Below are 25,532 nucleotides of genomic sequence, written 5' to 3'. Positions count from 1 at the left end.
TTATTACCACTACCAATACTATTCTCATCTAACTTATTCTCAGTGACAAAATGCAAAGGGAATAAAAAATGTTGTAATAAAAAAAAAAAAAAAGGACTGTAATACTTTGCATTTTAAATAATCTGTTTTCCTTCTTTTTAATTATTTTAAATGTTTACAATATTTTTGCTGGTGGGGTTTTTTTATTGTTATTGTTATAGAAGTATTCAAGCAAAAAAAAAAAAATCTATATTTTAAATCCTAAAAATTTTCTAACCAGATAATATTGTCAAAAGACAGTCATAGCAACATTTAAAATTTGGGAAAAATTCATTTTCTCAAAATTAACACAACATAGGATTGGTATGACACTTTCTGATCTTCCAGATTGGTAAATTAATCCCTAAAATACACTCCCAGTTTATGGATATTCCACAACTTGAGGAGCACATGAAAAGATGCTACCATCCAATACAAAAATTATATTTGAGCAGTAATGGATGCAAAGTGTGTCAAAATTATAGCTAGCTCATTCTAAGAAGTTTAGGCTGTAAATATACTTACCAAAATGAGCAACTTCTGGTGACTCAATCTTTTTCAGAATCATTTCTGTAACCAGTTCTTCAGAAATACTTTGACCTTTAAAAAGTAATTCTTGACACTAAGGTAAAATGCAAAACATAGTCTTATATAATACGTATTTGTCAAGAATGTGACACAACTTACTAGAAGATTAGACCTTTACCTTAAGACCATATTCTGTTTCTTCATGAATATTTGTTTGAATTACTTCCAAAGCTGAGAAAGCACATCAGACAGAATAAAATTTAAAAAATTAATAAAAAATATTTTATATGCGGACATGTACATGCAGAGATACATACATTCACACACACACACACACACGTACGAGTATGTTTGTGTGCTCCAAGCAACCAGACTATTTTTGAATGAACAGCCATTATATTTAGGGCCATTATTATATTTTGTCCATCCAGAACTTGGTGCCTTCTGGCAATGTCTGCGTAGATGTTTTTCCCTACAGTTTAGCCCTATATATACTACAGACAAATGCACAACAGCAGCCTTGCAGGATTGTTTTAACTACTGAATTATATCAAATTAGCATTACTACTGTGTAATCCAGAGATGAGTATTTAAGCTCAAACACTTCCCAAATGTTAAAAGCAAGTTTTAGAAAAAGAACTGTTTAGACACACAAAAACAGTTGTGTGTCTAAAGGGCTTTTAAAGAAGGGCTTTAAAAAAGCCCTTAAAAACCTACTCCTTATATAGTCTAATTATCTAAAATTAAATAAATACTAAATTTGACACCCATCAAATTCAAAGGCCTGCACTGTGTCTCTGTGGACAGTCACATCATATCAGAATGATCCTGGAAGTCTTTCACACTTCTATACCATTGAAATAAGCAGACACTCACAAAAGTTTTCAAGAATGACCCTTAAGGCTACATCTATATTATTAATAAACCAGGCCGGGGAAAGGTCCTGAAGCCAGGTGGCTCACGCCTATACAGCTAAAATCTTTCTCCCCAGAACATGGTGGCTGTTTTCAAACTGCTGCTACTAGTAATGATGACTGTCATGCATACTATCCTTCATACTATGACTGGGTGTTTGGGAGAGCATTATTTGCCATGGGTCCAAACTGATACAGGGAGTGTATTAACAAACAAGACAGACAACTGAAAATCAGTGCTGTACGTGTAGCCTGGCCCTGTTTTATTTACGAGTATTGACCCATTCATTGGATAAATGGATAGAAAGTATTTTGTCAAATTAAAAAGACTGTGAACACCTTTCCTATTTAATCATTCTCTAACTTTGATTATTTTTTCAATAAATAACACAGGGCAGGACAGACATTAATACATTGGAGCAAGTCCAGTGGAGGGCACCAAAATGATTGAAAGTCTTGAACATACTAGGAGAAGCCAAAAGAACCGGTCTTGTTCAGCCTGGAGAAAACAGGACAGCTCTTATTGCTGTCTAAAACTACTTAATGGGAAGGCACAAAGACAGAACCACTGTCTTCACAGACGTGCAGATCAGACAGGAAGCAACAGACACCAGTAGGAACATGAGAAATTCCAGTGGGGTAATTAGGAAGCAATTTTTCATCATGAAGGTGGTCAAACATTGGAAAGTGTTGCCTAGAGATGTGGTGGAGTCTCCATCCTTGGAGATACTCCAGACTCAACTGGACATAGCCCTGAGCAACCTTCTCTAGTTGACCCTGCTTTGAGTGGAAGGTTGGACTCAATGACCTCTGGAGGTCCTTTCTGAGCTTATTCATGTTTCTGTAAGTTGAATTTCTTTGTTTCTTTCTTTTTTGCTGTGGAAAATGAAAAAAACCTATTAGCAAAAGTTGAAGGAATGTGTGTGTGTACACATATGGGGGTACACTAGACAAAAGAAGATTAAAAGAAGAGTAGTTCTCTGAATCTACTAGAAATAAGGCATAAAAATGCAATAAGTGAGATTTACATCATTCATTAAGAAAAAACTTTCTAATGGCAAAGCCTCTGTTACAGAGGTAGACTACCTAGAGATTTTTAAAAACAAATTTGATAAGACATTTGTCAGTAATGGTTTAAATACATTCAAACAGTGTGGATTGGCTTAAGTACATTCTTAAGGTTCCTTCCGATTTTGGTCTGATCTATGTTTGGGACCAGGTATTAATTTTTTGTTAGACAAGCCTATGAACTAAAAATTCTATATTTACATAAGTCAAAAAAGCACTTTATTAAAACTGAACTTAACCATATTATAATTCCAAATCTTCAACATAAGATACTTCATTTGATAAATATGCCTGTGTATTCAGAGGAATAGGAAGTGTTACACTGTCCACTAGAGGGCTTTTATTAGAACAATAAAAAATACTAGGGGGCACATGTAGAAGAAAAAATGTAATGAAAATCGATATATAAAGAGTTAGCTCATAATCAGAACAACTGTACACATATATACCATAAAATCAGATTTATAATTTGGTGTCCCCAAAGAGGCACTCAAGAAATTGCTTCATAGCTAAGGTTATTTTGTGCTTTCTTTTCTTCTACTTAAAAAGATTATATTACCCTTCAAACTGGTAGGACAAATCTGGTGGAAAAGTTTTCTTTTTTCATAAAACTTAAGTGAATGAATCAAGATTTGTGAATTATAATGTCATGGATACAAAAATATTACCAGGGCTTTAAAAAAAATTACAGGTTTTTAGATTTTTTTGATCACTGCTGACAAAATTAGCACAAAAGAAAACTGCCAGAGGCTTAATTAATTTTTGTAGTAACCTACGTTCTTGCTGAGATGCCTCGAAATGAAAAAAAATTCTCTAGCAATGTCTTGATAGGGAATAAGATAATGTTGTAGGTAACAGGTTTTACTCTACAGATCTTCAAAAACCTTCGATGAGAGGGACTGTCAGAAATGAAGCTGGATAGCTCAGAAAATGAAATGATATCTTGTATTCCGGTAAGTGCACGGTGGGAGAAATTAACTACATCTTCTGAAATAAGCTATCAGATATTTTTGTTTTAGGAATTTGAAAGTGCCAGCTCCCATTCCTTCCATTATTATACTGATACAAAAGTGACGCTTCTGCTTCCTAGAGTACATCCCCCCTTGTATTAGGCACTGCACAAAGAGAAAGGAAAGCCCCTCCTATTTTTTCATGGTCTGTGTTGGAAAATCTCTGTGCTCTCTAGAGTTGAATGAGTTGCCTCCATCTGAACAAGAAGGGTCACATGAATCACCTTACAGGATTGGGAATAGAATTTGATTATTATGTGTTACGTATATACCCTTCTGCCAAAAAAAAAAAAAAGAAAAAAAAAAAAGTTATTTTCTAAGTCTCTGTATAACTAAAAGGCCATTTTTCAGCAATTGCATTTCTGGCAAAATGGTTACGTGGTTCTTATCAATAGCCTTTACTGCAATCGGAAACATGCCATATTGAATTACAGGGAACAGCAAGGATATTCTAAACAAAAAGATATTATGAAGCCAATGCAATGTTCCAAATATAGTGTATGTTTACCTTCTATGAAAATGCATTTCCATATTTGGGCTAGTTTTCTAGCTAATGTTTTCTTTCCAGAACCCTTAAAATGAAAAATATACGTTTAAAAGAAAAACAGGCAGAAAGAAAAAAACCCCAAACATATTACACAATAAAGAATATATTTTCATACGATAAAAACAGTTAAAAGCTACCATCAGGATTAGGGCCTCCAAGTTATGCGCTGGGCAAACACAAACGCTCTTTTTAATACCATCCTCTAGTTTATATTGCCTAGCATTGCTAATACACTGTTACTGTCCTTTGCAGTTAATTATTTCCAAAGTAATTATACTGACTTTGTTTCTGAGTAACTCTATCTAAAACTCAGCTATGATTTGCCCATAAATTCCTATGAGAAACTCTTTAGGACTGAAATTTATTATCTTCAGTCTCAAAGCAAATTATGATGCAAACCAGTTCAGCTGTTTCCGAGTAAGATACATAGGGATAATATCCTTTGACTAAAACAATGAATATGTAAAACCTGCCCTTGTTAGTCCACAAATCTGGTTTAGATACTGACAAAATGTTTATCTTACCACTTACATTAATCCTGAGGAACCAACATAACCGAGAGCAACGAGGCCTCCAAGAGTACAGCTACCTGGATGGGATTTTGTAGAACACACCATCTTCCACCCTTAGGGTTATTATCTTTTTTTCAAGGGCATACAAGAAGACCTTTTTTGACAGTTGTTTGCCCTAGGTAAATTTTGCCATTAAAAAATAGTACAAAACCACAAATAAATCATATTCCTAGTTAACAGTGTATCAGCAAACACTCCAGCCTACTCATACCTTACATCTTACAGGTGTGATAATATATGCATTTGGTTTTGCTTTAATGGCACCATGTTTATAACTTAAAAGAAATACCTGAAATAAGATAGATGCTCTACACATCAGCCATATAAATAAAAGATATTATCATGAAACTAGAATATTTAATTCCCTGCCCTCTTGGCCAGGCCCATGCAATTTCAACCCTTTGTTAAAATTTGTATTAATGTCAAGCATTTACTGAAGGCAATGATTTCAGATGAGAATATCTATTTCTTGTATGATTTTTGTATTGTCTTTCAATCAGTAGTTTATGCTAGTTTGGTCTATACAAATGTAAAGTTACCTTTTTCATGTAAGGTTAGAAATTTGACGTTTGTTTAAAACCAGGCGAGCCAATCCACTGTAGTTTTCTACATGCACTCTTTTGGGTCTCATGGTGACCATAAGGCACACTTGCTGGCTATCACCTTATACAGTCTCACTGTGGTGTTTGCATCTCATCCACTTGCAGAACACCCCCCTGCCTCCTTTTGCAGTTTGGTCAGGTGTAAAGATTTGCAGCCAAGCATTACCCAGCAACTGGAGCCAAGGAGTAAGAAAGGATGCAGATCTGTGCAAACACTGGGGATTGGCAGCTTTCCAGCCTGGTGAAAGTCTTTGAAGAAAGGAAATGTAGCCATATCTTAGCACTGATTTGGGGCTTGATTTGGTGGGTGAACTGGCATTGAATTTTGGGTTAGTTGCCAGTTCTAGGTGCACAGCATTTATCTCTCTACCTGCTAGGCAGCGCAAAGCAGATTTCCATACAGTCATTTCAGACTCTGTTGTGGTACCTAACGGAATCACACACAAATGCAGAGGGCAAGCTGCTAGAGGACCTTGTGTTCACACTGGAAGTGGGGTGCTCTGAAGGCAGCTTTCATGGGCAACTGCAATGTCCAAGAGGAAAGCGGCTTTCAGGGCACCAGTGCTGTTTCCTGGAGTGTGGAGTGGAGCTTCCACTGGAGTTTCCAGAGGTGTGTTTAAGCACATACCAGATTCAGTATAGACATAAGGCAAACTTCCACCAAAAAAGAACCTCCTTCAGCAGACTGAGGCACTAAAGTTTTAAAAGTTAGAATACCAAAATAACATAGAAACAATCCAGTTGCCAATGTGAAAAGAGAAGAAACTTTTTGAGCAACATGTGACTCTTAATTACAGCAATAACACTTCTAATTGTAATTGACTGGTCACTCAGGCCAAAAATTGGCCTCATTAAATGGGATCAGAATCTTTACCAAACTCTGCAAGATTTGCAAAGTGGAAAAGATAAAAAAGTAGGTCTTTGATCTTTTTGGCAGCATCACTAAACTAATGTTTTGAAAGGAAAAGTAAAATTGTTAGCAGAATATCTGAAGAAAAAACTTCTATCGGACATCTTACTGGCTTTCCAAGGATAATTAAGCAAGTGGGCTTGGACAACAGAAAGGATTTTTCAGCTTCATCTTCATCAAAGATGTCTGCAAAGGGCTGAGCTTGATTTTCCTCTTGTGAAGCCATAAAATTATCTAAGACTGGGAGAAAAAAAAAAAGCTTGTTATAAAATACAGTAGCTTACATATGTGTAAAATGACACATACTTAAAAGTGGAACTGATCAATAATAATGTGATACAAGGCAAATTGCTTTGTAACAAAAGCTGTTATAAGAAGAAAAAGCATTTAGAGAACATACACAATGCACCTATTACTAAGAGAAGAGTCGCTTCTGAAAAATAAAAAAAAAAAAAATTCCCAGCTGCAACTATATAGATGTTGATAATGACTTCTTCCTGACTCTCAAACTGCCTGAAGCTCTTTTTTAAACAGCATGTAGTTATTCCATTGCCTTTTTCTTCCTGTTCCGATTACCACACAGTTGTAACTTCTCTCTGGTCCCTGAAATGGGCCATGGCCCTGGTAAGACCTTTGCTTGTGAGCTTCAGACACAGAAGAGCCCCATCGTGGTCAACGGAACCACTCGCTGTGTCCACAGCAAGGTACACGAATAAGGCTTGTCAGAATTAAATCATGGTTCATGATCCGTTCTGTAATCCTCTCATAAAATCTCAGCTCTTCCAGGACTGCAAGAGATGGCACATCCAGTGCTACGCAACAAAGTGAAACAGAAACAAGTTTCTAATTAAAGTCAGCTGGAGCAAAATTTGGGTGGGCCTTTCAAACAAATGGCGTCCAAAAACGTGAGGAGCTTGGTGAAGCATGGTTTGAAGAAGGCAAAACAAAACCTCGCTTTCTTTACCCCTGCTCCCAACAGTCATTTTTAAATTAAAAAAAATCTACTTCAGGATGAAAATCTGAAAAAGTTTGTTTTGAGACATCAAACTGAAACCTTCTGACACTTACAGAATAAGACCTTCTGAACGATAGGGACAGTGTTTTAAAACTAAAAAAAACCACCACACACAAACCAACCCTCGATTTCTCTCACGGAAAGTCGCTGGCTGCACTTCACCTGGCGTTTCCAGCGGTTCCACTCCGTCCCAAACCTTTCCAATTACGGGGCAATTTCCTAATTACAATAACCACCCCAACCAAACCAGAGAAAGAAGCCAGACCCCCCCCCCCCCCCGCTAGCACTCCCCTGAGGAGACGGGGCGGGAGGGGACGGGGCACTTACGTTCAGCGAGGGACGGCGGGAGGGGGCAGAGCGAGGGCGCAACGGCCGCCGCGCGCACCCCGCCGCCACCGGCTCGTGTACCTCCGTAACCCGGGCAACCGAGGAGCCCCGCCCCTTCCCTTCGCCCCGCCCCCTCGGAGGCGGACGCAGGCCGTGACCCCCCCCCCCCCGCGGCGGGCGGGGACCTCGGAGCTGTTCCTGGTGCTGACCCTGCAGGCGGACCCGCGGCGGGCGCGGCCCGGCGGGAGCAGCGGCTGACGGCTCCGCCGCCGCCGCCGCCGGGCCTGCCCTGGCCACCCGCCCCCGCCGCGCCGGCAGCCGCGCCGCTGAAGGGCCAGGCGCGACGCGGCTCCACCGCCCCCTCCGGCGGCGGCGCAGGCGCTCTCTCTCCCCGGCCCGTGGGCGCGCCTGCGCGGTGGCGCACCGCCGCTTCCGGCTTCCACCCGTCCCGGCAGCGGGCGGTTGGGGCTGGTCCCCGGTTCCCGGTCCTGTCGCGTTCCCCCGCTGCGGCAGGAGCCCGGCAGGAGCCCGGCAGCCCCCCTGCCCCCGCCGCGCCCTGGGGCCGGGCAAGGCCCGAGCCCCGCGCGGCCGCCATGCCGCCGGCGGCCGCCGCCCCCATGATCAGCTCAGTGCAGAAGCTGGTGCTGTACGAGACCAGGGCTGTAAGTAGCGTCCGCCGCCCCGCCGCCGCTCCCCGGGGCCGGGGAGGGGCCCCGCCTGCCGGCCCCCGCGCTGCGGCCCTGGGCTGGGGCTGCCGCGCCGCGCCTGGGGCCGGGCGGCCCCGCTCCCCGCCGTGCGGGCTCGGCCCTGCCCGCGGCTGCTGCCTTCGCTGGCCTGCAGCTTGTCAAAACCTGTCCCTTTTCTTTTGTTGGTTTGGTGTTTTTTTTGGCCACGCATCCAAAACATAGGCATAACTAAAAAAAAAAAGTTTTTAGAATTCCCGTCTTCACCGTGTCCCTGCCTCGTGACGTAAACGGAGAGCCCGTTCCTGACGTCAGTGCTGTCAGCACGCACAAGCCCGCCTTCCGCGCGAGGCGGAGCCCGCATCTGAAGCCCCGGCAGCGTGGGTGCCGCAGGCGGCGGGGCCGGGGGGCTTGGGCGGGCGTCGCTCAGCCAGGCCGGCGGTGCTGCCTCCTGCCGTGGTGAATTAAAACTGGGCCGCTGAAGTTGTCCCGAGTTAAAGAATTAAGGTTTGAATTCAGAGCTGAACCAGGACGGCCGAAGTGGTTACCGCCCGCGCCTGACTGTTCGCTACTTCTGAGAGGTTTGAGTTCCCATCGGCTGAAAGGCTTGCGGGGCAGCTTCCAGGGGTTTCAGTCTGACCTCTGGAAGTAAGATTTTTTTAGCATTCCTGAGTATCCCGTTGCAGAAACTGGAGGGCCGTGCTGTTCGCAGTGCTTTTTGCCCCGGGCGAGGTGGGTGGGAGGTTTGAGTGGTAGCTGCTTCTTTAGCCGTGTGATGAGCACCACGTGTGAGTCAGGATCCGCTTCTTGGTGTAAATAACCTGAGATGATACCCCTGTGTTCATTTATCATCCTTTAGCTCCCAATCAGATATCTTTGTGTAGCTTCTCTTGTTTCCTAGTATGTTTTTTTTTTAACTTGAGGTGGTTTGGGATAGAGTTAGGTACTGTGGCTTTAAGTGCAACAGTTAGCTCTAGTTCTAAGTTCAGGTGTTACCTGTAGTGATAACAGAAAGATAGTTTTTACACTGAAGTCAGTGTAGCCTCTTGAAAATGTACCAAAATGGCAGATTAAAGCATGCAGAATTACCAGTACCAGTACTGGAAAAATTAAGATTATTCTTGCTTTCCAGAATGTCACCTGTTTTCACCTATGCCTAAAAGATTTTTGATGGCTGCCTTAATGGCATCTTTCTCAGCATTGCTGGAAAAGACTGTTGTTTTATTTTCAGCTAAATTATTGCTACAGGGGAGAAGGGCAACGGGGAAGTATGATTCCTGAATCAAGTCCTGAATTCCTGAATGTAGTTGTTCTTGGCTCACAACTCGTGCTACTTTTCAGATAGCTGAGATTTGGCTTTCTGTGACTGGCATGCATGGATATCTGGCTTAATTTTCTCTGAGCTTTAAGGCTCAGTTGCTCAGAGACAATCTGCTATTTACAGAGACGATATGAAGCTTTAGGGTTCTGTCAGCTGGCTACAATTCTCTAGGCCTCTCAAGTTGATCCTGTGAGTTCAGGGACCACAGTCTTTCACATCTGGCTAGTGTAGCTGGCAGTATCTGCCCGAGTGGGCGGGTTTGCCCGTGCTTTGCTGTGTTCAGAATTCAGTAAGGGGCAGATCCAGCAGTCCTGATTGCTCAAGGAGGCAAGACGGTTTTGCTCAGCCATGAGAGGCAGTGGTTTGTGGACCACCTCATGTCACTTGATATGTCTCAGCTGAGTAATGGTGTCTCAGAGCTGTTTATTCAGTCACTTCTTGTGGGGGATGTAAATGGAATATTTTCCCTAAATATGGTTATATATTCTTACTAAAAAAATTTAAAAGTATGCTATACTACTGTGAGTTGCAGTCCTTTGAGTTTTGAAATTAAAATTCTAGTCCTTTTTTTCCAAAGGAAAAATGCTACAGGAATCATTTTGGAGTAATTATTTGAAAAGGGTTGATGCACTTAATAAAATCACAGATTCATGTAGGTTGGAAGGGACTTCTGGAGTTCATCTAGTCCAGCCCCCTGCTCAAAGCAGCTTCAACGAGACCATGATGTCAGGGCTGTGTCCAGCTGAGTTTTGAATAGCTCCAAGTATGGAGATTCTACAGCCTCTGCAGACAACATGTTCTAGTGCTTGACCACCCTTATGTTTTAAAAAAAAAGGAGGGCAGGGAGAAATTCCTTATATTAGGTTGGATTTTTGCATGTTTCAACTTGTTGCATCTTGTCCATCCGCTGTTCAGCCCTCAGAAGAGTTTGGCTCTGTCTTATCGACGACTTCTCATTAGATAGTTTTAGACAACAGTAAGGTCCTGCCAAAGCTTCCTGAAGGCCGAACAAACCCAGTTCTCTCAGTCTCTCCCAGTCTGTCATGTGCTCTGTCCTCCTGATCGTCTGGGTAGCTCGATGTCTGTCTTGTACTGGGGAGCCCAGAACTGGACTTCAGGCTTGATCAGGTCACAGGGAGTTTTAGAGGGAAACTTGCTGTTCCAGCTGATTCACTGTCACGTTGAGCTGCTGACAGAAGTTCCCACATCTTCCCCCCAAGGTACCGCTCATGCAGCCTCCTTTGCATAAAATCTCACAATCATGCAGTTGCCAGCTGTGACAGTTAGTCACTGATATGACGGAAGCATCACCCAGAGATAAAATTGAGTAGCTTTCTCCTGGCTCAGGATTTCCCTAAGGCCATGTGCTAGCTAGGTACAATGTAAGCATGTGGGACCAGGAGTTACATCAGATATAGGGTAACGTGAAACTGTATCCGAAGATTCCTTGTGGAGACCTTGAGTGGGCAAGGAAGGGATGACTTAAGTTGTCAGTAGTGGGGGAAACAGTGGAGTTTCTAGTGATCATACTGCTTATTCCTGTAGAACCCCTCTGTGTTAAAGGAGGAAGAGACGAAATGGATGAGAAAGTCGGAATGGTTATGCAGGTTTTTTTGGTTGATTTTTTTGGAGTTAAGAATACAGTAGCATTATTTAAGTCAAACAGGACAGGCTCTGGTAGCGTTATTGGATCAGCCAAGAAAGACTCCTAGAGGTGAGGAGAACTGAATTCACAGTGTCAATTGAAGCAACAGGGAGTAAAATTCTATATTTTCTATTAACATTTGTATTTAGGGTAGTTGCTGAGACCTACCTTTTAAACTGATGCTTTGGGTCAATAAGTACGACGGAGATGTGAATTGTGTTTCCTGTTTGTTCTGGGAAGTTGAAGGCTTGTTTAGAAGTAGTCAGAAAAATGCACTGAAACAGTTGTATTCAGATCAATGCCAATTATCTTTCTTTTTATGCATATATCTACTGCTGAAATGCACATCAGAGGGCAGTAAAGATATTTCAGCAATATGGCTAACAAGAAAGAAAAGATGTTTTCCTCTCTTCTTCAGGAGAAGATGCAACTTTTGTGTATCCCCCAAATGAAGCCCACCTGAAAGCTGTAGGTTAGTTCATTGGAAATTATCATTCCCCTGAGGCGGTGTGACGTTGAAGTCAATTTGTGCCATCTCTTTAAAGGCATATCACTTGCCTATCTTTGAGGATATTATGAGGCTTAATTAATATTGTTTTATTCTAATCAGGTTCTTCTACACTCTCCATCTCCACAATATCCAAATGACTTGCACAAGCTTATTAAGCAATGTGACTAGCGTAATTACCTGTAGATTTTTCTGCCCTTTTCCCCAGGGAGAACTGTGTGTTTGTTGGTTTTTTTTAATTTCATTTCTTCTAAAAATAATTTGAACGCTTTTATATTAACAAAAACAAGGTTTGCTTATTTAATGCTGAAGTTAGTCTGTGGTCAAATTGGAGAAACTTTAATGCAGAAGATGATTTCACAGAAAAAGCTACAGAATTTTTACTGAATTATGAAGTGCATTGATTTATACACATGGTTATCTGACGCATTTAAAAAATGTTGAAAGTAGTGAACAATCTACTGGGCAACCATTAGCTATCATAATTTTCTAGCTAGAAGTGGCTATGAAATTTGGTCTCTCTGGAATGGTTTCATTAGCAGAAGACAGCCTCTCTTGGCTGACTGTCCTATTCCCTCTGTAATGGTGTTCGAGGAATGGCGATGACGTGATGGAGTTGGGACAAAAGGTGTTTTGTGAAACTCAGGAAAGCACCGTTTCTATCTTAAATGTCTTGATATCGTGCCAGATGAATGGCCAATAAAATAGAGGAACTTAATCAACTGGTGTATGTGGGATCTGAGACCACTTACGAGTACAGCAGATACTTGGTGGAATAGCAGTGATGAGAACACCGCAAGTTTTGACGCATATGTGCTATTCAGGCACAACAAAAACAAAGTTCAAAACTGGTAGCACCACAGTGCATGTGAAAGATGTGCCTTCAAACGTCTGCCTAAGTTGTTTTGGTGACATATGTTTTATTTCTTTTGTCCTGTGCTGTCCTGGGTGTCATCATGTAGTTATTAGATCAACAGGAGAGAGATGCTCTTATAGATTTTGTTTTGTTGTGAATCCACTTTTCTGGATGGAATGGTGATGAGGAATTTGTGGATAAATGATCACAAACTGATGTACTTAAATGTAATGGAAGGATGAAGAAAAATAGGTATTTTCTATCACTATTTTTCAAAATGAAGTTTGTTACGGCCCTAAAATTAAATGAGTATTTTTCCTTGTTTAAAGCGCAAATGTGCTTTGAGTATGAATGTACTGAACGAGTGGTGAAGATAAAATGAGTAACAAGACTGAGGTTATGAAAAAGGGAACAATCAGTGTTGGGGTAGAAATAAAATTTTTACATTCCTATATTTCTATTTCAATATATTCACCATGCTGTAGCTGAAGGGTAATATTATCTCCATCCTGGAAATTTGAAGATGGAGGCATACTAAACAGCAGAATCACTGTAAATGTTTTCAAGTTGTTCAAGTCAAGGGTGGTGCTGTGACTGGAACATGACAAATGGAATATTTAATACATTCTGAAGTCCTGTCTATAATTTTCTGTAGAAAAGTAAATTGAAAATGGAGGTAAATGACATAAAATGCAGTCTAGACTTACAAAGATGCTATCAGATTAAGCTGTCTTTGCACATTTTCATCTAAAAATCAGGTAGCCTTATGTATTTAAATCTTTGGCTTTGCTAATGGAAGAAGGGAGGTTAGTAGAGAAGTTAGTGTGAAGTGAATAAGGAATCGTCTCATAGGGTTGATTTTTTTCAGATAATGGGTTTAGGACTGATATACTTCAGCATTTTCAGTAATGTTATTAGCCTGAAATGTGGGTCAGCTCTGATTAGAGTTTTGAAATATTGCAAATAATTATGATAATCAGAGTGCAAGATAGCAAGAAATGATGACGACCGTCAGGAGTAGATAAAAGTAATACTTTGAAATAGAATGGTATACTATGAAACTTCATGCACCTTGGGATAGATTACACATCAATAAAAGTTTGTTGAGAGTTTATCAATTTAGAAGCAGTAGAGGAGGAGGAGGAGGAGGATCTGGGTGTTTTATCTGAAGAAGGAGTGGGAAGTTGAGCCGGCGATGAAGTACAACTCTGAAAAAGGCAGATGTGGTCTTTTGTGGTATGGTCATTAATGAGAAATGCTAATGTATCTCTGTAATGAGACCTTGTATGGTATATGGTGTACACTTTCTGTCCATATTCATTTCAGAAATAAGAATTCAACCAGGAACAGGTCCAGTGAGGGTCCAGTGGTGTAACATAGATGCTAGAGATGTCTTGGGTGGAGCAAAGGGACAGCAAGATTTCTTTAGTCTGTTGAAATGAGTGCTGAAAAGGGATCTGGTTACTTATGTTTCTGAAAGTGTTCCAGCAGAATAGATACTAAAGAGGGGAGAAGTATTTGGCTAAAGGAAAATGTATAGACTGATGATTAATAGATTTAGCTGAAAATTAGAAGGGAGAATCTTGAGGAACCCCTCAGTGGAGCAGCAAGAGCAAAGTCCTGTTTGGGACAAAAAAGCTTTGGTTGCCCTGGGACAAAAGGGAATTACTGAATGCTGTGGTCATAGGATGCAAAGTGGGTAGCCATTCCTATGTGTCCTGAGAGTGGTGCTTGGCAGGGTGCGTTCTTAAAATTTCTCGACTTGAAAGAGCTTCTTTTGAAGAATTTCAACAGATTACAGGAAGCAGACAGCATGCCAACTGAATTTTTGCTATTTTCAGGTACCTCTTTTCACCTCTTATCATCTCTTCCGTTCTTCATGTCATTCTGCCAGTTTCTATGAGAGGTGAAAGATAAACACTCCCTGAATTGCTGTAGGATCTATAGAAAGAAAGAACATAGTAGAGTTTTTGCTGTACCTTACATCTAGGTGTAATTATTTTTCTCCCCTTCTTTCGTGTAGTAGAGAAAAAAGGCTGAACCTATACCTTTTTTAACCCTATTTAATACCTTGTTTATGCGTTGAAGATTTCTGATCTATAATCAAATTCAGTACATATTAAAACTACCACAAAAATATGAGGAAAAGGCTTTTTCTTGCATAACTTTATGCCTGCTGTGAAGGAGGGTGGAGGTCTGATGGCAGGTGACAGTTACTGTCGCGCTGCCCAGTTAAGTGTAAATTAAAGTAGAGAGATAATAGTGTGCTGATCCAAAGTCGGCATTTGCGTGAAGGTTTCTCATCTGGCAACCCAGTGTGTTTCTTTAGTCCGACAGAAAGCGTGACTAGCACGTAAATACCGTCGTGTATTGGGTGCAGGTGTCCATGTGCTGGGGGCTGCAGGGCGGCCTCCGTGAGGAGAGGCCGGGGCTGCCCCGTGCCAGACATGGCCTGTTCCAGCCGGCTCCAACCTACCCACCGCGGGGCACGGCTGGGCCCCGCGACCAAGATATCGGAGCCTCCGTGATAACATATTTGAGAGAGAGTAAAAAATGCTTTGCGGCAGCTGTGAGAGAAAGGAATGAGGAAAATTGTGAGAGAAAAGGCTCTGCAGACACCAAGGTCCGTGAAGAAGGAGGTGCTGCAGGCGCCAGAGCAGAGACCCCCTGCGGCCCCTGGGGAGGACCGTGTCGGAGCAGGGGGATATTTCCTGAAGGAGCTGCAGCTTGTGGAGAGGATCCATGGTGGAGCAGGGAAATAAATGTGTGAGGTGGAAGGAGCAGCAGAGAGGAACTGTTAGGAACTGACTGCAACCCCCCCCCATTTCCCACCCCCCTGCGCTGCTCAAGGCAGGGGGAAGGTAGAGGACTGCTAACATTTCTTAATGATAATTAGTGTATACAAAGAAGCAAATCACAGGTTTAGACCAGGAGTTCTAAGAAGTAATCTTCTTAAAAAAAAAAAAAAAAAAAAAAAATTATGGGCAGAATGTTTGATTTCAGAACTATTATCCTGCCATTATAAACAACAATTTGCAGTAAGAAGATTTTTAATTTGTTTACACTCCTTTTAGAAGAAGCTATTTTTATTGGTTTGGCTGAATGAAAAGATTGACAAAGGAAGGTGTAAAACCTTTCAATTAGATTGCTTTGGTTAAAACTCAGTCCCAGGTGGAAATGACTAACGATCGTTCCTATCTTGTGGTTGCTTAGTGATAATTGTGCAATAAATTAAGCTTCATTCCAGATCTCATAGGCAAGTACCTGCACGCTGCACTGTCATGGTTGATGAAGCGCACTTGTTAACAAGTTTCAGCGAGGCCAAGGACAGACCAAACCTGGAAACAGCATGTTTCATCTCAGGTGATGGTTAAAGAACTTGGGCGGAGTAGCGTGAGGAAGTCTGCACAGTTTCTCCTTGTGTACTGTTCCATTGAGAAAGTACTTTGTTGGTCAAGGTTTCCATTTATCTAAATGCAGTGGCTTTGCTGTGAAGTGGAATTGTTGGAGAAATTTGGAAGATGCTTCAATTTATTCAGTTCAACTTACTAATAAACCGAATAAGGATATAAACTCCCAGAAAGGTTTCTGTAGCTTACCTGTGGATTCTCATTTCTTTTACTGTAATGATTTTGCTAATCAAAATAGTTGTAAACAGTGCAGCACATTTTAGCTTTGATTAATTTTACAATTCTATTACAACCTCAGAAATTAATTTATTTGATGTTACATGCTCAGTGTTGTGTTGATTTGGTATTTTTCTTTATTCTTTCCTAGTATTCGTGTGATGACAAATTGCAGTACATGTCAGTGATATGGTTTTATTTGTGCTCCATATCATCCAGTAAAACATTTATTTATTCATTAGATGCATAAATTAGGCAGCAGAGGCAGCTAGTGCTGAAATGTCTTTTTTTTTGTTTAATTTTTGCATTGTTAGCTTTCATATCATCTTTGTTTTCATTTCAGATCTTGAAGGTTGAATGTGAGCTGGCATATCGTGCTGTTTTTCAAGTAATTCCAGGGTTGTTGATTGTTAGCCAGTCTGAAAACTTCCAAAGTAGAAGTCTAATTTTGGGTTCCTAGTTTTGAGGACTAGTCCAAATTCAAAAGTTTTTGCAGATGTTTCCTTCTTTATTACTTCCACAAGAATATCCTCTAACATGCAGTGGGTAAGATTCCCATTTGTTAAATGAATATTTCCCGTTGCCTGGCTTTCTAAGAAGGTGGCTTCTTTAAGTCCATTGAGACTGTTCTCAGCTGACCTTCCTTAATACATTACACAGCCTAGCTTTCTAACTTAAAACAAAACCCCTCAATTAGTCCTTAAAGGACTTCAAAGAGAGCTTGTTAAGCACCACTTGTTATGGTGGTTGCTGCCATAGTCTGCAGATACAGTTACTTCTCATCTAGTCTAACTCTGCTGCTGTTCTAAGCAGCAGCACTGACAGCTGGCACTGTAGCTGTGCATAGCTCGCTGTAGCAGCTGCGAAGCTGATGTGAGTGATGCATTCCTTATAGTGCTTCCTTACGTTTTATCAGTCTATTAAAATGGAAGTGGAGAAGCATCCATCTGAACTTCCTTAGTAATAGCATTTGCAACTCTATATCCCCCCCGCCGTGTCATGTGCCATGGTCCAATTTTAAATGTGGTCTGTGGACCAAACTGCTGTTTGAACAAGCATCTTAAAGTTGTACTGTTCTGGTTTTATTCAGGATGATTTCTCCATAACCATAAGTGTCACTTTGGGAAGAAATTAATGCTCATTTAATGAGCTGGACATGGGGGGAGATAGCTGAGCTGTATTGCAGTATTATGGACTACTTAAAATTGTTTAGCTTTAATTAATTAATGATTTTCTACAAATAGAGAAGCAGCACTCTTAAAATGCCACCTAACTTGTCATCTGTGTATTACAAATTAACATGATGTTTCCCTCTGCCCATTCACTTTCTACCGCAGAAGAAAAAGGTGGTATGATGGCATGGTCTAAGCAAGCGTCTGTCTTAGTGGTTTGGTGTTTCTTGCTGGTGGGTGATGCCAGCAGAAGAGCTCCATCCTCCACCTTTGTGCCATTCAGTGCCATGCAGTGGGGGCTCCAACCTGCTCCCTGTCGTTATGATTTCCCTCCTGGGAAGCACAGATCTTGGCCCTATGGGATCTCCTGCGGAGGGTGCTCTGAGGGGGGCAGGCTGGGGAACCTGGGCTGTGCGCAGCAGTACATTACTGCTAAAAAACCAGTAGGGAACAGTTTCTTGTGCTGAAGTGCTGCCTCAAAGGCTTCAGGGAAGGAGTGCTGCCATGGCATATGACTTTGAAGGGCCTTCTTTACTGTCATTTAGGAGTAAACAGTAAAATTTGCCACTCAGTACGCACTGTAATGTCAGCATACAAGGTGGAGCCAGGAATTGGTGGTGTTTCCTTTTGTAGCTCTTAAAGTTAGGTACTTTATTTTCTTTTTTTGGAGGTTATTGACTGTATAGATGCTTTTGTGATTTCAAGGAGGCTGAAGAGGGCTTTAAATTCTTCTTTCACTTTAAATATTTTGACAGTAAAGATATTTCTTAACATCTAATTGGTATAGATAATGAAATTCTGAGGTTTGTATGGATGTTATTATTGCTTTCCTCTCCCACATCTTAAATCCATGTGACTTTTAAAGTTAAGAGCTGGCTGCATAGATCCACATGAATTTGCCATGCTTTCCTACTAGGCTGAGCATTATTAATGAGTTACACCTTGCTGTGTGGTAGCACCACATTGATTAAATGAATTAGTAAAATGAGAGCTGCTTATAGCAAGTAAGTCCTGCAACCTGTGCTTACTGTTAATTGCTCTAAATGCAAAATTTCATTATAGTTTGATTCCCTAAAATGAGAAATGGACACATTATATGTTTATCTGTGGTCTTTCTTTCATATTTTAAATGAGAAATAAAGCTAGTTTGTTTTGGTTGGATTGTTTTTTTTTTTTTTTTTTTTTAAAGTAGTATTTTTAACCAGCATGGCTGGTCAAATTAAACTTGAGTGTTGTGGAAGAACATCAGTGAGAAGTCTATCATAGCAAATATAAATAAAAAATGAAGAAAACTTGCAGTACTGAAGTACTTACAATTTTTCCGTGTTTAGTATGGACTAGGAAAGACTAGTTGGCAGAAATAGCAATGGACTACAATATGGTAACAGTAGTTTTAGATCATGAAAAGTTACAAACGTGTGTATAAGCTTCTGCTAAATTTTACAAAGCAAATGAGAAGACAGTAATGGCTGGGGCAAGGCTTAGTTGGGCAGTGCCTGGTGCAAGTTACTTTTTTTTTTTCTCTCTAAACAGGTTTTCACCTTTCTTCAATTTTTAAATTTTTTCCTCCTTGTACAGTGGAGCGAATGAGGTCTTTTAAGTTGTAAAGGTTGACTCTATGCAAAGGTACCTACCTAAGGTACTGATGTCTAAACCAGTTTATACACAGTCCCTATGGAATGTTATGTATTTGATGTTACTTGAAATGGATCTAGTCTAGAAACTATATAAATGGCAGTGTTGATGTCTTATGTTACAATGGACTTTGGTTGCTTTATTTTGTATAATATTCTGACTTTTTTTTTTAATGTAGCGGTATTTTCTCGTTGGAAGTAATCCTGCAGAAACCAAATACCGTGTTTTGAAAATAGATCGCACTGAACCAAAGGATTTGGTTATAATTGATGATAAGGTGAGTGCCTCTCTTTTTTTGTCAGTTATTCCAAATAATACTGTCTATATTGAGCTGAATTTAAATATTACATGCTTAATCTGTTTCAATAAAGGTATGTTACAGAATCATAGAGTCATATAGCAGTTGAGGTTGGAGGGGATCTCTGGAGACTGTCTAGTCCTACCCTTGTGCTCAGAGCAATGTCAACTAGATCAGGTTGCTCAGGGCCACGCCCAGTCATGTTTTGCATATGTCTGGAGACTCCACAACGTCTCTGGGTAACCTGTTTCAATGTTCAACCATCCTCACAGTAAAAAAGCCTTTTCTTATGTCCAAATGGAATTTCCTGTATTTTAATTTGTGCCCATTGCCTCTTGTCCTTTGACTGGATACCACTGAGAAGAGTCTGCCTCAGACTTCTTTACTGCCTTCTACCAGGTATTTATACACATTGGTAAGATCCCCTCTGAGCTTTCTCTTCTGCAGGCTGGTCATTCCCAGCTCTCAGCCTCTCCTCATGTGTCAGATGTATGCAGTATTACCGTAATAATGGCTAGTTAGAGTATGGGAGTGGCTGCAAGATTGCCTAACAGCACATTCACTTTAATGAAGTTTTCCAAAGTTTTTCAGTTTATTAATATGATCCCAGGGGTTTTCTTATGTTCAGCTATACTGTTCTAAGTGCAAAATATATTTAATTGCTATCTAGCCAAATTTTTAGTGTTTCTGATATATCGTATCTGAAGCAAAATAAAGAGCAGCAGCAAGAGTCTTAATGTACACAACAGAATAAGACTTGATTCCTTTCCAAGAAGTTTATGGTTTAAAATCTTAAGACTTAGAAATGTTTGAATTCACATGTGACCATGAATATTTCTGTTCCAGTGAACGGTGAGTTTTGTGTGTAAAAAACCTTGTCGTACTTGTTGGTAGGACTGAAAGAGAAGACGGAGGATGCAGTGCAGATGTTTGGTTTATTGTATATTAAGTAAATTCTTCTATTCTCTGACATGAAATAACATTTAACTAGCAAAGGAGTAACTTAAGTGACTTTTTATTTTAAAGCATGTGTATACACAACAAGAGGTGAGAGAACTTCTTGGCCGTCTAGACCTGGGAAACAGAACAAAGATTGGGCAGAAGGGCTCTTCTGGATTATCTCGAGCTGTCTCTGCTTTTGGTGTAGTGGGTAAGTGTTCTGTTTGGTTTTATAAAATCTTTTATTTCTTAAGGAGATGAGGCTTACTGTGTCACACTGTTTATCTTTGTCTTCCCTTGATTTTATTTTTTTAAGCTGAAGAGGATTGAGAAATTTCATTCTTGAAGATAAATAAGTTTCTATGTATTTTGTGAAAACAGATGGCCATATGGGGACGAGAGTTGTGCTGTAACTAGTCTCTTCGTCACTAAGGGAGAGATCTAGGAAGTGGCCAAACTCTAGAAGCTTTGTTGAAGATCTCACCAAACTCAACTGATTGCAGGATACGAATCATGGAACATGGCCTCCTGAATTCCAGAGCTCACAGAATGCTTTTTTTAAAAAGAAAGCAAAAGTTGACATCCTTTATTAGGTTGTATTTCATCATCACACACTATTCAGAAAGAGGACTTAATTTTCTTTTTAGTTAACTTTTTGCAGTGACATATTTCAGTATTTCTTTTTCATGTTTGAACAAGTGTAACTGACTAGTATGTCAACTGAGTTTTTAAATGTGGATCAGCTGTCCATAATCCTAGAGAATTGCTTCAAGGATTTACTAGCTTCTAACTTTATCCGAAAGTCACTACTTTCCTCCCTGTTGTCAGATACTGATGTCAATATATTGATGGGTGATATCTCCAAAGTAAATGTTAATGTGTGCTCTGACAGCCCCCAAGAATACTTTTTTGCATCAATATACACCTGAGCATCTAAATCCAAAGCTGCAGAGAAGGTGGAGACTGCAGTTACTTTAAAAAATGCTCCTGAATTTTGCATAACAACCAAAACATAAGAAAATATTATTAGTATTCTAAAGTGGCAGATTAAGAAAACTTTCTTCTATATTCTTCTGGCCCATGAAGCATTTTGGAACTTATCGATGAATCTGCTTTACAGACATTCCTCAGATGGGGTTTACATTCCTTATCAATTTAAGAATATTCATAATATGGCTAAACCTGAAGAAGCTTCTAACAGTCTTGCAGTATTGGGTTTTTTTTGCACAAGCCATCAATGCTCACTATCTAAATATGTGATAATGTTTTTGGTTGGAAAATGGTTGTGTTAAATTAAAATCTTGTATCTCAGTTGTATGTTTGTTTCTATGTCCTCCCCATAACAGGAGAGTTTATATTCTGTAGCTGGACAAATGTATTGGTTATGAGATATGGTGTACTATTTCTAGATCTTTTTGTTTTAGAAGTAACGTGCTCTCTTAGGAATCTTCAGGTTATCTTGCACTTTGAAAGCATATGCTTTAGACATCTTCCATCTTGATCCTGTCTAATCATATCTGTATGTATAAACACCTAATTTGAGGGGATGCAGCTGGTCATTTATTTCTGCCTCCTGGCTCAGGTCAGGAGGGAAGGGCTAGTTTTTGTAGAATTGGAAATATCCTTTCCAACAAGCTTTGCTTTGTTCGCTGGTTATCTCGTTAACCAGAGACGGTGCATTCAGTGTACTCAGAATGGGGGTGCTGATAGGCTAAATTCTGGTTCACTGTATAGTGTTTAAAAGTAGAAATCAGTTTTAAATGGGGAGAACCAGGCCAAGGGGAAAGAGCTGGGTTCCTCATCAGGCTATGGTATAACATTTAGTGAAATTCAAAGAATAGAGACTGTTCACTTAAGTGATTTCAGTACCTGGAGGATACAGGAAGAACTCTGACTGCTATTTAACAACTGAAATTCAATAGTCTAGCTGTTTCAAATGGAAGACTTCGTTTCTTATTGTCAGCAGGGTCTCCTGTCCTTGTGCAGGTGAGAGCATTTTTCCAAGGGGGGCTAATAAGGCAGAAGAAAAGAATTGCAGTTCATTCAATCACATTGCAGCCTCCAGCAGTGACAGGGAGGAAAATGTGTGCTTTGCTCATCCTTCTTAATTTATAATGCAAAGCTGAAAGAACTGAATATAAATACAAGTTAAAAAGTGAATTGTGAGGTTTTTTTTTTCCCCCCACAATTAATATATTTGTTGACAGTGCAGCAGGGACTGAGTTTTAAGCTCTTTACTAGTAGTGAGCCATCAAAGCAGCTGCCTCCAGAGCTAATTAATGTAATTTATTAGTTATTAAAACCTAGTACTGCTGTATCACTGCCTATACTGTATTAGAAACAAATTTGGGTTCAGGGGTGATTACATATTTCTATTTTTAATTTGAATTTATACATTAGTATTGTATTTAAAATTTTGTTATGCTTTTTCCTAATGATATGTAATAGAGGCATCCGAAGAAGCAACTCGGTGAAGAAGCATGACTATGCCCTGTAGCATTAGGGAATGAGCGTGGAGGCTTCAGAAGCCTTCTTTTGATAGGCAATAAAGCCAGACACTGCCTGTTCTACCTCCTTAGCCCTCTGGACTTCAGCTGGGTCAAGTGTTGGTATCTGAGAGAGGAAATAGAAAGAAAGGATTACCCCTGATGCTCTGAATGGCTAATTTGGGGGACATGCTGCTGTAGACAGGGAATTTCATTCCCTGCTGTTAAGGAGAGAGAGAGTACAAAGGTGTTGTAGTACCCTCAACTCCTTTTGCTGTTCTATGCACCTCCCCAATAGAGAATACATAAACCCAAAAGGAAAATTGGAGACTGGGAGTCCTCATTGCCCTGGAAAATGAGCCTTTTGGTGTCTGAAGTAATTAGGACATGCCTCGCTCTGAACAATGAGAGTCCTATAAAAAGCAAATATAAGTGCCCTAAGTAGACAGCAACTTATTCTGAATTTTCAGCATTAACTCTGCTACCTAATATTAAAAATATGTACAGTGGAGGGGGGAAAAAAGTAAAAACTATGGACTTCGTTGATTAACCCTTACTGGGGGTGAATTGTAAGACTGTGTCTATGCATATGTATATTTTTGTATGTGTGTATATATGCACATTATACATATAACGTTAAGAACAAACAAAAATTCTATGAAGTCTTGAAAGAAGTCTGTTACTGTTTTTCTAAATATGTTTGATCAAATCAGCGCAAACATACAACTAATAGCATTTTAATACTGTTTTAACAGGTTTTGTCAGGTTTTTAGAAGGCTACTACATTGTGTTAATAACAAAAAGAAGAAAAATGGCAGATATTGGAGGTCATGCAATATATAAAATAGAAGATACAAATATGATCTACATTCCAAATGACTCTGTAAGAGTCACTCATCCTGATGAAGCCAGGTAAATAATGGTGGTGTACTTTTTGAATATTTTCTAAGTAATGGTGAACTGCAACTAGAAATTTCAGTCATGGATTTCCTTCTGTTAGTATGTCATTCAAGCCATTTTATCTTAGCTGATAAATTAGTGTGGAAGAATGGAGAATGGGCCACAAGTTCTGTGGCATCTAACCTGGAGGGTAAATACAACTGTTATAGTCTTTTAGGGCTTTTTATCCACATCTCCGTGTCAGCTACGTGTCAAAGCTACATCCTAGCAAATGTGCACCAGGAAGCATCCAATATAAACATTCTTCTTGCAAGGGCAAAGTAATGCTAATACTGGTTTATGTTGTTCGTGGTACTGTTCTTTTGTTAGTAGCTCTAGCATCATGTTAATCTCACCTGAAGAGATCTTTCATGCCCTTCAAGAAGTGCTGAGTAGATTATTTAATTTAATGATTCTGTGCTGTCAGAATCTTGTGAATGTTGGTGTTGCAAAGGGTGATAAACTGACCAATTGGTAAGTTTAGCTTCTTTTTTCTTTTCTGTGACTTCTTTCTGAAGAAAGAAATTTGAACCTTTGATGAGCAAGGAACCTTGTATGAAATGTACAAGTACATCCTGGTAGTGTTTTTATCAGGGTGCGGTAACTTTACTTCTATGAAGTACCAGACAAATTATATGAATAAACTGCTTTTCAGTCTGTACCAAGTGTGAATAGTCAAAAAGTGATGGATTATGATAAACTCATGTCAGGTAATAAATCAAGCCAATGGTAACTATTAAAAAAGTTTCCACTTTAAGATATGACTGGTAGTAAACCTCAGTCTCCCCTCTTAGAATGCAGCAGACCATATTATCTAACCTGTATATTTATGGTGTTAGCCATTTTATCTTTCATAGACAGCATTACGGTTTCTTCTGAGAATTTGCAAGTATATGACAGGTTGAAGTAGATATTTCTTTTCTTGTTCATTTATTTGAGAATAACACTGAAAATTTTTAATTCTTGTATAGTACTGTTGGGAGTTCGCTTGTGTAAGTCCTAGAGAATTTGACCCATGTATGTGGAAAATAGAACTACAACTGTATCTACAACTGCATAAAGAAGCAGAGTATGTACACAAGTAGACACTGGATTAAAAAAAGGCTATTTGATTTATTTAATCCAGATGCTGACATTCTAGTGGAATTACCTGACAAAACAATTACAGTAAGATAGCTAGAGAATTTATGGCATGAGTCAATATTTATATGTAGTTTAATTTCTGAGATCCTCTGAATGACTTCTTGGGGTCTGTCTGGTTAAAGTAATAACTTTCTCTTTAACTTGAATTATTTTGCTAGGTATCTGAGAATCTTTCAAAATGTGGACCTTTCTAGCAACTTCTATTTTAGGTAAGTATTAGTTACTAATTCCTTTAAAAAAATTGTATACTTACATTGGCTATAAGATTCTGCTTTTGAATTTTGATACCCAAGATCTTTAGGTTGGTATTCTGGGGAAAAAAGACACATGATCACACTGCTTGCCCATTTTCATCTGTGTCTTTTGAACCTGCTTTCTACTTCAACAAATTGTTTAGGAGTGTAGTCTCCATGAAGTTGAAAAACTATAGAAATATTAGTGACATAGTAGAAGGTAGATACTGAAATTACTGTTTCCACTGACTGTTCACCCTTGCCAGATTATGCAGAATTTCTGTCTTTGGAAAAGGAGTATATTTCACGGGGTTTGCTTGTCCTGTCAGTTTTTCTTTCTTGATCTAATTTTCCAGAAATAAAGCTGTGCCTTGATTAAAAAACAAAGATGTAGAAATAGGTCCTCATCTAAGATATACCTTGTGTAGGGGACATCTTTCATAGGGCTTTCTAGGTATTACTAATTCTCTTGCTTATTGTTTCATAAATGCTGTACCTGAGACAAGTTTCGGTGTCTTAGATCCAGCTACTATTACA

The 25,532-nt window shown here is 39.8% G+C and overlaps 2 protein-coding genes across 2 annotated transcripts in view; one reads left to right on the top strand and one right to left on the bottom strand.

The window, feature by feature from the left end:
* Positions 1-7,525, bottom strand: part of AK9 (adenylate kinase 9) — a gene marked incomplete at its 3' end in the record, with an annotated part of 74,925 nt that extends 67,400 nt beyond the window's left edge. Inside the window, 5 exon segments of the mRNA XM_082306335.1 lie at positions 544-640; positions 725-777; positions 4,047-4,110; positions 6,279-6,409; positions 7,512-7,525. Of these exon segments, the coding sequence (XP_082162461.1) occupies positions 544-640; positions 725-777; positions 4,047-4,110; positions 6,279-6,395 (331 nt within the window). The 5' untranslated portion in view covers positions 6,396-6,409; positions 7,512-7,525.
* Positions 7,526-8,071: 546 nt separating this feature from the next.
* Positions 8,072-25,532, top strand: part of FIG4 (FIG4 phosphoinositide 5-phosphatase) — a 72,957-nt gene continuing 55,496 nt past the window's right edge. The window contains exons 1-5 of the mRNA XM_082305561.1: positions 8,072-8,173; positions 19,136-19,234; positions 20,282-20,405; positions 23,436-23,592; positions 24,921-24,971. Coding sequence (XP_082161687.1) covers positions 8,105-8,173; positions 19,136-19,234; positions 20,282-20,405; positions 23,436-23,592; positions 24,921-24,971 — 500 coding nt within the window. The 5' untranslated portion in view covers positions 8,072-8,104. The remainder of the gene's footprint in view (positions 8,174-19,135; positions 19,235-20,281; positions 20,406-23,435; positions 23,593-24,920; positions 24,972-25,532) is intronic.

Source organism: Platalea leucorodia, assembly GCF_965183815.1.
Source record: "Platalea leucorodia genome assembly, chromosome: 3".
NCBI lineage: Eukaryota > Metazoa > Chordata > Aves > Pelecaniformes > Threskiornithidae > Platalea > Platalea leucorodia.
This window is presented reverse-complemented; position numbering and strand designations above follow the sequence as displayed.